Raw genomic sequence first — 14,122 nt, 5'->3', positions numbered from 1 at the left:
CAACATGTCATCGGCTCAATTTGACCATACTCATAGAGTACTAGAATGGGTCCCTATGGCATGCCATGTGTATGATCCAAGGTAAGATTACTTATCGCTATATCAAATAAGTAGTTTGTGTTAAAAAAATAAAATCTTTGGATGGAGTTGACTAGGTGTGTGTATGTTTTTGTAGTGCCCAAGAGCTAATTCCTATTGCGACATGTGAGATGAAGGAGTAAGATGAGACAAGCCAAATATTGTTTTTTGGGATATGCTTAATGAGACCATGAAAAGCAGTGTAGCTACAATAGTGCAAACTTCTATGGCTTCATGGCAGATGAGGCACATGCAAATTGGAGAGAAGTGAGAGTAGTATATAATAGAGACCCTAAAAGGATTATGGATGGTAGAGAAAGGTCATGTATGTCCATTGGGAACAAAGTCTACACCAATATACCAAGAAATACATAAAGAAGGGTTTGCATGAAGAAACTATATCCATGTATGAAGAATGGGGAACTTGCAGAACCAAATATGCGACCCTTGCCCAAATGCAAGTGATAAGGAAATGGTGGAGAGAAGGAGCAGCTCAAGACAAAAAGAGCATTTCAGCACTGGATAGTTGGCTATGTTGGTGGAGTGTGAGGATACCCCACTGGGGGAATCTCATGTCTATGGTAAGTCCTTCATGCTTTTCATTAGATAGAATCTTCTTGATTTTCATTGGATAGAAATTTATTTTTCTATATTTACATATATTTTCTTAACTACCATTTTGTTCAAGTGCAAAAAATCCCACTAGAAGAGGCACACACTCCAAGAACAAATCTAGCTAAGAGTATGCATGGAAGTTGGTTAGCTGGAGAGGGAAACAAGCAAAAGATCCCCTTATATGAGGTATATGTATCTGATATGGCAAATGCTTTATTGCAAAGTGCAAAACAATATGCTTATATGAATGGCAAGCATGTGGGAGATGGTCCTAGTTTAGAGGCCTTAATAACTAGAGCAACTGCCAGGAGTACACCAACCCCACCACAAGCGAGCCGTATTGTTCACAATGCAGTTGCAGGGAGTCCAATGTATGAAGACATACCAAAGATTCATGGAGATAAAGAAATAGTTCAAAGAAAGAGCCGATCATCTGACAATGTTGGGATAGAGAAAAAAAGCTCGCATTGACCTAATTATGTGATGGAGAATAGGGACAGACAGCAAAGGGGTCAGCCAAGGAAGATCAGCTTTGACTTTGGAGCTACAGGAAGATAGTAGACCCATTGAACAATTCCACAGCCAACAATCAAATAGAGATGCCTCAGTGGGTATAGTTGAAAAACATGTGCACAAAACTTTTTCGGCTATACGCTGGACTCCAATGAACTCTAAATTAAAATGTCTAGGTTGGGTGGAAGGGAAGGTAAAGTATAATTGTTACATCCAAAGTTCACTAAATGCTATAGTGGCTCCTTGTTTCTACTCTGAGAGAAGACATCTAGGTCCAGGAGCGTAGAAAGCTCAGATGATGTACTTTTGTAATGATGATGTCACACACACTTGGCATCTTGATTGCAACATCATGCATGTTCTTGAGCTTCCAAGCATTTGGATTGTAGAGGAGGGCACACGCATCACCAAAGAGGAGAAAAAAGTGCTTATGCAAGTAGGGTTTAGGCTACAAACATAAGGAAAAAATAAATAGTCTAAAAATTTAAGTATGGAAGCAGAAGTTGAGGGCACCTCCATAGCACAACCAAGAGTGGAATGTCCAACTATGTATGAAGAATTTGAGGATGTAGGTACAACTATGCAAGAGGAACCGAGAGATTCCTCCATAGGGAAACGAAGGCCTAGATGGAGATCTACAATATCTAGGGATGCAAGTAAGAGGATTGCCAAAGCTCGGCCAAAACCATTTGTCTTAAAGGGAGAGACACTTATAGTGCCATTGAAGAAGAGTATCTTTCATATAATATCAACAAGCTCTCACATGGATAGTCTGCAATATGATGTGTATGTCAAAGACCAACCTCCTTGCACATGCCGTGATTTTCAAAAGAGAGAAACATGGAATAAGTCATATCTATCTTTTGCAAGCACATCTACTTTATATTTCTGGTCGTCTTGGGCCCTGATGAGAATCAAAATATGTATGTGCATCAAGCAAAAATTTCTAGTAGAGATCTTGCAAGAGTTCTGAGCTCAAGAAGGAACCATCCTTGAGGGTGGGATACAAAGATGGGGATGCTTTAAAAGACACTACTTTTTGGAAACAATTGTCTACATTTTGATGATTGTCATGTACATATGTGAAAGAAGTGATGGCTACTATTTCCTATAAAGAAACTCCAAGAGAGCTAGATTCCCTTGTAGATTTTCATTTTTCTCACTGAAGCAAAGACATGATGATGCTAGATACTGCTTTTGATAAGTTAAATGCAAAAGGGACTTAATCTATGTCTGAACATGATGGCCATATTCATGTTAGAAAATCTAAAAGGTTTCTCTTTTTTATGAATTCTATCTTTGAGAGTCTTTAATTGTTGTTGTATTTGTTGCAAACATGATATATTAGCTTCCATTTATCTCGTAATAATAGACTCTTTCTTGAGTGCAATAAAAGCTCGCAAAATTGTCAAAAAAGCTCACGGTCCAAAGCTCGCAAAAAAATATTCCCCGTTTTCTTTGTTCTTATGATTCCTTTGGATCCCTTAATCTTTGATGTAAATGAAGGCTTGGAGCATGCTTGCCCAGTATGGATGTAGTCTATGAATCTTTCTCTACGACTTCGGCCCTCTCTTAGTGATCTAACTAAAATGACCACATGATGACTACCTCTATCCTGCCTTCAACCCATACTAAATTAAATAGAGAGAACTTTCTTCCTATTTTAACACTTGAAATCATCCCATGTGTACCCAAATAAAAGTTCTCTCTTCACTTGTGTCCTCTTTACTCCTTTCCTTTGGATGGGCTTGATGATATGATGGTAACATAGGCTTACCTCTCACTGGTGAACCTTCATATGGCCGTTTTCTAAAGATCATATTTTGAGTTTTAATTACCCCTAATGAATGCTCGAGGAGGTCACTAAGCAGTATGTTTCAGGTAGCACATGAGTTCATTGTCTTGTAAAGTTACAAAAATTTTACATGACTAAGGGTTTAAAAAGTTTAAAGACCCCAGACCTAAGGGGTAGCTTTAGCATCTTGAAAGTTAAATGAAGGGTTGTGTATATAACTTATAAAAATATATAGGTATGGGGATTTTAAATCACCCCTTGAACGCACATATTATATGGGTTTTTTACATGGTGAACAACCTAGGAATGGATGCAAGGGGTGTATATAACTTATAAAAATATATAGGTATGAGTGTTTTTTAATCACCCCTTGAATGCGCATGTTATATGGGGTTTTTACATGGTGAACCCCTAAGAATGGATGCAAGGGTCACTAAAATGAGTCATAATTTTCAAAAACAAAAAATATTCTTTTGAAAAACTCTCCAATTTCCAAAGATTGATATTTTAGCTCGAATAATAGTTGTAGCATTAGTGTGATGTTTCTACCTACATGGATAATGATTGCCAGGTTGGACTACGACTACGACTACGACTACGACTACGACATGGCTTCATATGTGACTTTTTGAAATTTTCAAAAAAGCAAAGTGGTGGATTTCCAAGGAACTTTAGTAGGGAGTCCTAGTAGATGAATTATTATGTGCGTGTGTAAAGAATGGATCACACACTAAGTTGTCTTATGTAGCAAGTCATGTAAAGAATGGATCACACACAAAATTGACATCAATAGTAGGTAGAAATAAGAAAAGGCATCAAGCCTCTAGAGGTTTCAGTGTAAGAGATTGTATCTTGTAGGGATTGAAAGTAGTGTTCCCGTACTTCAATAGTAGAGCTGTGATTGAATGGATAACTAGCCATATATTTGACTTCTTGGTCATTCTTTTGAGATGTAAGTTATCCACTTTGGTCAGATATATGGTATTATTTATTACACATGCTCGATTGGTCTCAAGTTTTGAGAAATTGGCAAGAGAACCTTCAAGGGTGCTGATCAGCTCGATGAGAAACCTTTCATCACCTTTTGGTATGCCTTGCAAAGACAAAGGAAGCCTTTGTGTTTTACAATTTCAAGGCACGCAGATATTCCAACCTGTTTATCCACCAAACTTTTTTCGTCTTCTTCTTCTTCCCCACCACAATCTTCGCCTTGAAAAAATACACGACAGGCACTGTTTTGAAACAAAGTCCATGGACTAGTTCTCGCTTACAAGTTCAACCCCGCGTGAAAGACTACCACCACCAAGGCAGCGGCCGATATAAAGGGTTCATGCGCACCCACTTTTTCATCAACCCATTTTCTTATAATTATTAGCCCTTTATCTGCTGTGCCTTATTTTGAAATTATGCGGTTTCTTGTGCTACTAGGGCTTTATTTTGCCCTATGGATCTGTTTCGCAAATAGGGATCACGGTTAGTAGTTCTGATTTCCTCTTCTTCATTAAAAGATTCGGTGCAACAGCTCTCATTTGGGGCTCAGCTCTAGTTCAATAGCCTTAATTAGTGCTTGATCGGATACCTAATTAGAACATATTGCTCAATCTGATTTTTTTTCCCCTACTGTAAGTTGAAGGCGGACGTATATTATCTTGAAGTAATTTTTTTTTTCCGAGAAAAGATCCTTTCATTAGTTATGTAAAAAACGCCCGTAGGGCTACAAAAGAGATCTCTCCTGCTCCTAACAGAGAGAAGAGCAGTGAATACATCATGGCAGCCCGGGAGACTCTCCCTAGGTGCTGCAAAATACAAGCATCAGTCTAAAGAACTGAGCGGCTAAATCATACAATAGGGGGGGGAAGAGCCAAACAGGTGGCCTGTAGTGCCAACGGGGGGATCCCGTGTGTAGGGTGTAGAACGGGCCACAGCGCCAAGTGGTGTGAAAGGCCTGGCGCCGTAAGATCGCCTCATCCGAGTCTCCCCGGATGCGGTCGTACTGTCCTCGCAGGGTGTGGATCAACTCCTGCCAAATCCCCCGAACAGTCTCTGTTGGTGGCTCTAATCTCCCGTCAAAGGCCGTAAAGCACCGGGCCCTCCAGGTGAACCAGATGGTGAGGCTGCTGAGGAGCTCCCATCGTAAATCCCTCTCCTGTGTCCAGCTGGCGGACGAGAAATCCGGTGCCGGAACCAGGCGAGGCTGGCCCCTAATAAATCTGATGGCCTGACTGCCCTGCTCCATCTCATAGCCCATAGCAGGCCCTGATGAAGTCGACCAAGCAGCGGCACCTCACGTAAACATACCCTCTGGAGAGAGGGGGGCCAGAATACGCAGCATCCGCAGCCAAATCTGCTGTGCCTGAGGGCAGTCCCAAAGGCAATGTCTCTGTGTCTCCATAGGGTGGCCGCATCGGACGCAGGCCGCCGGAAGACCGCTGTAAACAAGCCAAGTGCCAACCGCTGAGCCCCTGTGGGCGACCAGCCACTGAAAAGCCGAGATCCTGCGGGCCTGTCGACTAGCCCAGAGCCGAGCCCAGAAATCCTCCAGGAACTCCTGTGATAGTCCCTGCAATCGCCAATGCCCCGCTGCCGCTGGAGAAACCGTCCTCCTCGCCGTCAAAATATGCCGTCCCAGCCGAACAGTATACTGGAAAAAGGTGATCTCTGTGGCCTCAAGGGATGCATAAGGATCATGCCACTCGTACTCCCCGGGGTCCCACTGTAGCCGGGCCAAGGGGCGCGCTGCATATGCCCATATGCGCCAATCCGGGAGCACGTCAGCAGGGTCGGGGTCAATATGCCACTTCCGAGAAGCGGCAGCCACTACCCGAATCCTCTGAAAAGTGCACTCTGCAACCAAAGGCGACTCCACCTCCACTCTCTGGAGTCTGCCCTCATCCTGTATCTCATAATAGAGGCATCTGCCATCCTCAGTGCTAGCTCTGACAGCAATCAGGATCTCCAACTGTGTAAAGGCTCCCATCCACCGTGGGGCCGCTGGCTCGAGAGGTGTGAACCACTCCTCTGTAAGTGCCTCCTGAATATCATCCCTCATAATCAACCCCCCTCTGAAGTGACTCAGCCTCTCCACCTGGGTCTCCTCTGGTAGACTGCAGAAAGCCTGCCAGTCTCCAAAACTACGAGCTGGGCCTGTCGCTAAAGGTCCCCAGGCTAGACGAGGCCGAGAACCCAGCATATGACCCTGCTTTGTACGAACCGCTGGGCTCCAGATGAGCGGCTGCCTGGCCCGCTCCTCAACACAAGAAGGAGGCCGCTGAGAGAGCCCCGGTCTCAGCAGCTCCCAAGCTCTCAGGATACTCAAAGCAAATCTGTCCTCCCATCCTCTACTGAGGCCTGTCCTCCTCATCTCTATGAAGATCCAGCGAGTCTCTGGTGCCCAAGTACCCCCTACAGGAGGCGCCCGGGCCTGCAGTCGCTGCAAGAGGAGCTCTTTCCAAGGCTCAGCGCCTGGAAGCAACCCCCGAACAATAAGCTTCCCCAATAAGACTCTACTCTGATCGACTGGATCTATAATGCCCAAACCGCCCTGAGCCAGCGGAAGTGTAATAACTGCCCATGCAACCTTTGCCCGAGCTGGCTGACCGTACCGCCCAGACCACAGAAAGTTCCTGATCAGCCTCTGTACCTGGCTGATGCAAGAGCTCGAGAAAATCCAGCAAGACGTAATGTACCACATAGTCGCTAACAGCACCTGATTTGCCACCACCACCCTCCCAGCCAAGGATAGTCTAGCTGTACTCCAATACAATAGCTTCTTCCGAATGCTCAGAAGAAGCGGGGCAATCTGCTGCTCAGGTGACAAATCAAGGCCAATCTGGCATCCCAAATACCGCACTGCTGTGCCTGGAGGAATCCATCTAAAACCGGGGTCCGGGCTCCATGCCGGAGTGGGAGCACTACTGATCCAAAAGGCCACTGTCTTGCGCTAATTGATCAATGCTCCCGAAGCTGCACTAAAAACCTGGAGCGACTGCTCTGCCCGAATAAGATTGGCCTCTTGGCCATGCAAAAATAAGCCCGTGTCGTCTGCAAACTCAGCATCAAGCAAATCCTCCCCCCGGACTGGGAGCTGAAGTCCTCTCAAACCAACCTCCTCTGCCGTCAAATACATACTCATAGCCTCCGCAAAGAAGAGAAAAAGGAAAGGGGCGAGAGGACACCCCTGAACGGACTGATCTGGTCAGCTCAAAACTCGGCCCCCGACCTCCTGCAATCAGCACCTGGCTGCGAGCTGTGGAATACAAAGCTGCCACCCCTCTGATCCATCCTGGCTCAAAGCCCAGGCGTAGCATAGTGCCCTCTAAGAATCCCCAATCAACTCTATCGTATGCCTTCTCAAAATCGAGAAGCATCACGACCAAGTCCTCGCCAAGAAACCTAGCTCGGGCCGTCGCCTCCCAGAAAGTAAAGATGTTGTCAAGGATACTGCGCTCCTTGACAAATCCTGTCTGAGTAGCATGAATCAACTCCCCCAGGAAGGGCTGGATCCTCAAACTCAAGGCCTTTGCTAAGACCTTGTAGACAGTATTGAGGATCGTAATAGGCCTCCAATGCCGAATGTCATCCGATACTCCCTCCCCCTTGGGGATAAGATAGATCAAGCCCTCTGAAAAGCTCTGCGGCATCACCCCAGTGTCCAAAACATGCTGAAAGCCCCTGCGGAGGCCTGGCCCCAAAAGGTCCCAATAGCGCATAAAAAAGGCCGGCGTCAGTCCGTCCTCCCCTGGGCAACTATGTCGCGGCAGGACCCTCAAGGCCTCGGCAAGCTCAATCTCTGACAGAGGCGCACCTAGAACTGTGCGCATATGGTCTGTGACCCTCCTCTGCACATGGGCCCACACAGTCTGTCTGCACACATCTCGATCCTCAGTGGCTGGCTCCGCTGAAAGCAAGTCACTATAAAAAGCAGTGGCAATGGCTCTGATCTCCCCGAGCTCAGTAGCTATCGATCCATCCGGTCTACCAAGCTGGCGAACTCCTGCTCGCGCATGACGGGGTCCAGTGATCTCAAAAAACTCCCCAGTCACTCTATCACCAAGCTGCGTCCACTGAGAGGCCTGACGACGATAGTAAAACTCATGTCTCTGCTCCTCTACCTCTCTAACCTCCTGGCGTGCCTGGCTCAGCTGGGACGCCACCCACTCACATGCAGGCTGCTGCTCCTGAAGGCGCTGTAGCGAAGCAAGGCTGCGTCTCAGCCATTGCTCCCGCTCGCGAATCTCTCCCAGTCGTGTCAAAGCTGCAGCGTGTAGAAAAGAGCTAAGATCAATGAGTCCCTGGGCACACTGGCCCGCTGCATCCTGGTCAGAGCACTGACTATCATGCCAGATCCTCTCAATGTCCTCAGCGAGACTGGGATCTGTAAGTACCCTCTCTGGGATCCTCAACTGCAAGCTGGGCTCCCGTGTCCCCTCCTCCAATGTCAATATAACTGGCGCATGATCTGAAAATGAGGTGCCAGCAAGAATGCCGACGGAGCCCCCTCGCTCCCCTAACCAATCGCCCACATAAAAGCGATCAATCCGAGATAGATTAGTCCCTCCCTGCCGGCGATCCGACCGAGAGAAACTAAGACTGTCCTGAGACCGGGGGAGAAAGCCCCATGCTGCCATGCATCAGTGATCCTCAGTGACATGCAAAACCGGTCCCAAGCTGCAAGCTCCGTGCCGTGCACTGTAACATGACTGCCTCCCACCCTATCTGCCGGGTCCTCAAGCATGTTGAAGTCTCCCCCAACACACCAATGTGCGGCCTCTGGCAATGCATCAGTAACCTGAGTCCAAAACTCTGCTCTGGCACTAGCATGATTGGGCGCATAGATGTTGAGCACACCCAATAGCTCATCATGCATCCTCAGAATGACATACTGTGCTCTACCAGGCACAATGATCCCTCGATCCACAATGGCCTGCCGCCATACATCTGCAATAACCATGCATACTCCTCCCTGTCCACCCAAAGGACCAAACCCTGCAGACCAAAAAGTGTCCCATCTACCAGGCATCACCGAACCATATCTCCGGATCCTGCTCTCACCCAAGTGGTGCTCCTGCATCATCAAAATGTCAATGCTGCCACCAACCAGGCATCTCTGAAGCTTCTGCCTCAAGCAACCTCGATAGCGTATAAAGTGTGCTCCGCCAAGGCCCTGTACATTCCATGAGATGATCCTCATGGATGCCCTGCTGAGGTGGATGCTGTCTCAGCCGTACGGCGGGCCTTCGCAAGCGGCTTGGATGGAGAGTAGTCCCCATCCGAACGGCTGCGAATCTGCCCACCCGGTGTGCTGCAAGAATCCCGGATCAGGCGCCAGTGGCTGTGGCCCATGGCGACTGCCTCCTGCTCTGACAGAGAAACCTCGTGTATACTCACATATCCAGGGTCCCGCGCCAAGTCTGCCACTATGCGCACGACCAAATGCCGAATCCCTGAGGTATCCACACTCCCGGGATCCAAGAAAAAATGAGCCAACTCCCAAAGTCGGCCTATCACATCAGTCACCTCCAGATCGCTCATGTGGTGAGAAAACTCAACTGCTTGAGTCGTCAAAGTGCTGAGAGCGAGCTCTAGGGTCCACTCCCGATCACAAGGTCCACATAGAGGGAACGAGAAGGCCACCGCTGAGTCTAGTGCCTCCTCCTCGCGGCGGGCCGGAGGTATCACTACGTGAACTCGAATGGGTGCTGGCTCATGGGGGCCCTCTGCTCCAAAAAGCCGTGTAAAGGTATAATCAAAGGCCTCCGAGCGCTGTCTAATGCCAAGGCGACTCAGCCGACTGCGGATAGATGAAATCCGTGAGGCCCTAATCGGCATAGGTCTCCTCTGTGATGCTCGAGCGAGGTCAGTGCTCAGCGCTCTCCGGACTGCAGGTGAGCGCCAGGGAACTGCCAGGGTCTCCCGGGAAGGTGAGGCGGGCGGAGGGGGAGGAGGGGGAGGCGAGGGAGGTGGAGAGGGAGCCGCTGCCGAAACCGGAGCGGAGGCGGGAGGAGGGGAAGGTGGAGACGAGGCAGTGGGAGGGGACGGGGGTGGGGGGGGTGAAGAAGGAGGAGCTGGCATCTCCTGGTCCTCAGTCGCTGCAGAGGTCTCCTCCTGAAGGGGAGCAAAGCTGTTCCTCACGGGAACCCAGTGAGGCTGAGACTGTGGCTGCTGCAGCGGTCTCTGTGTGTGCTGCTGTGGCTGTCTCCCTCGGCGGCGCCCCTGTCCAGGCTGCCACTCCGAGGTCTCTGAGGCCTGAGCAGGTGTCCCTGAGGCAGCCTGCCGAGCCGAATCTGTGGGCGGGCCATCAATAGCCTGCTGCTGTGGTGAGGGTCGAGGTCTCCTGCGAGGGCAGGCCTTGGCCAGATGATCAACCTGCCTGCAAATGAAGCACTGGTTCGGGAGCCCCGAGAACTCCACTCTCTGATCTATCCACCCCCCCCTATCCTAGGTAGCTGAATGACCTTAGGAAGGGAGGAGATGTCAGACACCAACACTCTGACCGAAGGTAGCCCCGCTGCTCTGGCCACCACTGAAGCTGCTGAGGGGCCCGTCTCTAGTACCGAGCCCACCAATGCTCCGAGCCTGGGGAGGAGCGGAAGATACTCCCGGCGGAGACCAGGGAAACAAACTGTAATATGGAAGAGGCGCTCTCCCTGCTCCGCCGCTGCTGGGTCAAATCCATGCTGCCAAGGTCTGAAGAAAGCCCGAGCACCCCTGATGTCCAGAGGACTCATGGCAAGGACCTTGGCAACGCTCTGGGCGGCCTCGAACTCGATCTGATAATGGCCCCGGCCCAGGAGCTGTACATCCAGGATCTTGCCCACATCTGCAAGAAGGCGGGCTTGAAGAAGATCCCTGATCTCCCCTCTGCTGGGGCGAGTGCCGACTATACGGCAGATAGTGGAATGAGCCTGGAGGCGTTCCACCTCTGCGGTGAGGCTTGCTTCCTCTTCCGGCGAAAGAGAAAGCCTGATGGGGATGACCTCGGGGGCGGGCGAGGGGGCTGCGGATGAGTCCCTCTGAGACGAGGCGGGAGGAGTCTCCATCAGAGTCTGAAGCTCAGGCGAAGGCGAGGCGAAAGCGGAAAACCTGCAAGAAACGGGCTGCACACAAAGAGGCGGAAGACCGGAGGAAAAGGGAAAAAACACACAAAACCCCCTGGGGGTGGAAAACAGCGCAAAGGAGGGGGGGGGGAGTGGGCGAAAAGACGAAGGATAAAACCAGGGGGGGCGGGGCGCTGCTGAAGAAAGGCGAAGAGGCTAGGCGGGGGGGGGGGGGGGGGCCAGCAGGCGGATAGGCTAGGCGGGGGGGAAGGGGGGGGGGGGGGGCGAGCAGGCGAGTAGGGGGGGGGGGCGCAACGCGAAAAGAAAAAAAAGGGGGGAGGGCAGCAACGCGCAAGGAAGGGGGGGGGCGGGGCGCTGCTGAAGATAGGCGAAGAGGCTAGGCGGGGGGGGATGCGAGCAGGCGGAGAGGCTAGACGGGGGGGGGGGCGCAGCAGCGATGAGGGGGGGGGGGGGCGCAATGGCGAGATGAGGGGGGGGGGGGCGCAGAAGCGAAGGCAGGCAGGCGGGGGAAGGAGGGGGGGCGCAAGGGAGGGCAGGCGAGCAGCGAGCAGCGTGCGCAGGGTGAAGGCGGGAGCTTCAGCGAGCAGTCATATTATCTTGAAGTAATTATCATAAGAGATGCTGGTTTTGACGTTGTAATGATGCTTAATATTAATTATATGGATGCAGTGAGCATGCTTGCTGTCGAGGGCAAGGTCTTCAGAGAGTACATAGGCGCCGACTTCAATGGAGTGAAATTCGCTGATGTGCCCATCAATAGCAATGTGGAGTTCCACTTCATCCTCTCCTTTGCCATAGACTACAGCTCTCATGGCTCATCATCGACCGACGGTAAATTCAATGTCTTCTGGGACGACACCAACCTCACCCCTGAGAGCGTCAAGGCCATCAAAGCTAAGCATAGCAATGTGAAGGTTATGGTAAGCTTGGGGGGTGATACAGTCGGCCCTGCCAAAAAACATGTGCAGTTTAAGCCGAGCTCCGTTTCATCATGGGTCTCTAATGCAGTCTCCTCCCTCACAAGTCTGATTAACGAATATCATTTGGATGGCATAGACATAGATTATGAGCATTTTGATGCCGCCGCCACCACGAAGCTGGACTTTGTGTCTTGTATTGGAAAGCTGATAACCGAACTCAAGCAGAAGAAGGTGATCTCCGTGGCCTCTATCGCCCCCTTTGATGAAATAGAGCCTTATTACACAGCGCTATGGAAGCAGTACAGCAGTGTGATAGACTACGTGAATTTCCAATTCTACTCGTATGGCACTAGCACAAGTCCTTCGCAGTACGTGAATCACTACAACACTGCGGCGTCCAAGTATGGCGGCGGAGGCAAGGTCCTGGCCAGCTTCAGCACTGAGACAAACACGGGGCCCAAGCCAGCCGATGCCATATCGGCTTGCAAGCAGCTCAAATCCAGTGGGAAGCTGCCTGGAATCTTCGTCTTCAGCGCCGATGACTCGTACGCTTCCAGCGCAAAGTTCAAGTACGAGCGAGAGGCCCAGTCCTTGCTGGCTACTTGAGAAACGCTTGTTTCACCTTAATAGTTATTAGTTACCCCATGTATGTATGTATAAATAAATACAAAACGGTATATAGCCGTTGTGACTTCTCAATAAACACCAATGCAAACAACATATGGACTCTCATTTTTTTTCCTTTAAAGATTTCCACATCTTTTCTCTTTAGAAAAATGGACTCATGGGGGGGTGTGAATTTTAAAATCAAATCAAAAGATGGCATAGATTTCACATTTGGAATCTACTCATCGAGACCTTTCCAATAATATATAGCATGATAGAAAAATTGATTATTCAAGAAGTCCCCAAATTGGTGATAATGTGGCATATGACATGGCATGTTACATGCCGTATCATCACCAATTTGGGAACTCATTGAGACCTTTCCAATGATGTGGCATGTAACACACGTGTTGTGCTATAACAAGATGAAAACTTTCAAATCGAAAGGAGCATGTGATTGTTTCTGCTCCATAAACTTGGTTCTTTCTGGATATTTCTACTAGTATCTATATTTATTCCCTATTTAGCTTTTTTAATTCTCGGATTTATCGCCAACATGCCATGTCATCACTAATTTGGGGACTTCTTAAATAATCAAAATCTTCCATCATGCTATATATCATTGGAAAGGTCTTGATGGGTAGATTCCAAATATGCAATCTCAGCCAACTTTTGATTTGATTTGCAAAAATTTGACCACCCATGAGCCCATTTTTCTAGAGAGAGGTGGTTTGTAAATTCTTAAGAGAAAAAATGAGAGTCCATATTTCGTTTAATGATTACAAAATGCATTTGCAAATGACTTTGGATGCATCCATTCATTTCATTTCACTACTTATACATATATATCACCTCTGGGGTGGCATAAATGGACTATTATTGTCCAAGCACCGCTGTGCTTTGCTAGCAATAGAGTCATCATTATAGTCAACGACAAAAAGTTGACAATACCATACTGTGCAAGGAAGAGGATCCAACTTTAATGGATATCTATGATGCTGAACACAAAAGGATACAAGATCTTCCACAGAAGCCCCTCTATACAATGAGTTACCATCTGCATTAACGATCGACTCCGATAAAGCATCTACTCCTTCAACCCCATCCTCACCTACGGAGTTCGATGCCAAAACCTCGCAATCAACATCTATTCCTGAAGAAGTTCCCACAACTCAACCATCTATCTCTAACAAGGAACTCAAAGGAAAGGTCTCGGAGCCTATGCATCTTCATCGACAAACCTCACCAAAGGAGACAACCACATGCTTGAAACCTATAGCCTCAATGCTAACCAAAGTTAAGGAGGGCCCCAAACCTTCCAAATCAACCCAAAAGAAAACTGACAACCACAATCAAGGTATCTTTATAGTATCAAAATGTGGGTGGGGAAGCAGCTACTTGTAGCTCAAGGCTACTATGAAGGTGCAAATCAAATTTGGGTGCCTCGACAGTCAAAGCCTCAATGCAGCACTCGGAGACCAAGCAAAAAGCAAATTACTCCACAACACAGTCCACAAAAGCCTATGCGAGTTCCTCAA

At 48.7% G+C, this 14,122-nt stretch overlaps 1 protein-coding gene across 1 annotated transcript; it reads left to right on the top strand.

Moving 5' to 3' along the window:
• Window positions 1–4,374: 4,374 nt before the first annotated feature.
• On the top strand, window positions 4,375–12,584 carry LOC147639976 (chitinase 2-like). Its single transcript, XM_086775832.1, has 2 exons — window positions 4,375–4,474; window positions 11,728–12,584. The coding sequence occupies exons 1-2, from the start codon at window positions 4,408–4,410 to the stop codon at window positions 12,582–12,584; spliced, it is 924 nt and encodes a 307-aa protein (XP_086631958.1). The 5' UTR covers window positions 4,375–4,407.
• The last annotated feature ends 1,538 nt before the right edge of the window (window positions 12,585–14,122 follow it).

The sequence above is a fragment of the Cibotium barometz genome, chromosome 3 (assembly GCF_041138505.1).
Source record: "Cibotium barometz isolate CiBa-2024 chromosome 3, ASM4113850v1, whole genome shotgun sequence".
Lineage (NCBI taxonomy): Eukaryota > Viridiplantae > Streptophyta > Polypodiopsida > Cyatheales > Cibotiaceae > Cibotium > Cibotium barometz.
Note: the sequence above shows the minus strand (reverse complement) of the source record. Positions and strands in the feature narration are given on the sequence as shown.

What these genes read in the sequence shown, in the direction of transcription:
- LOC147639976 (XM_086775832.1), top strand. Translation starts at nt 4,408, where the DNA reads ATGCGGTTTCTTGTGCTACTAGGGCTTTATTTTGCCCTATGGATCTGT. An exon ending in TTTCGCAAATAGGGATCACG is followed by an intron (nt 4,475 to 11,727) that starts GTTAGTAGTTCT and finishes ATATGGATGCAG; the next exon opens with TGAGCATGCTTGCTGTCGAG.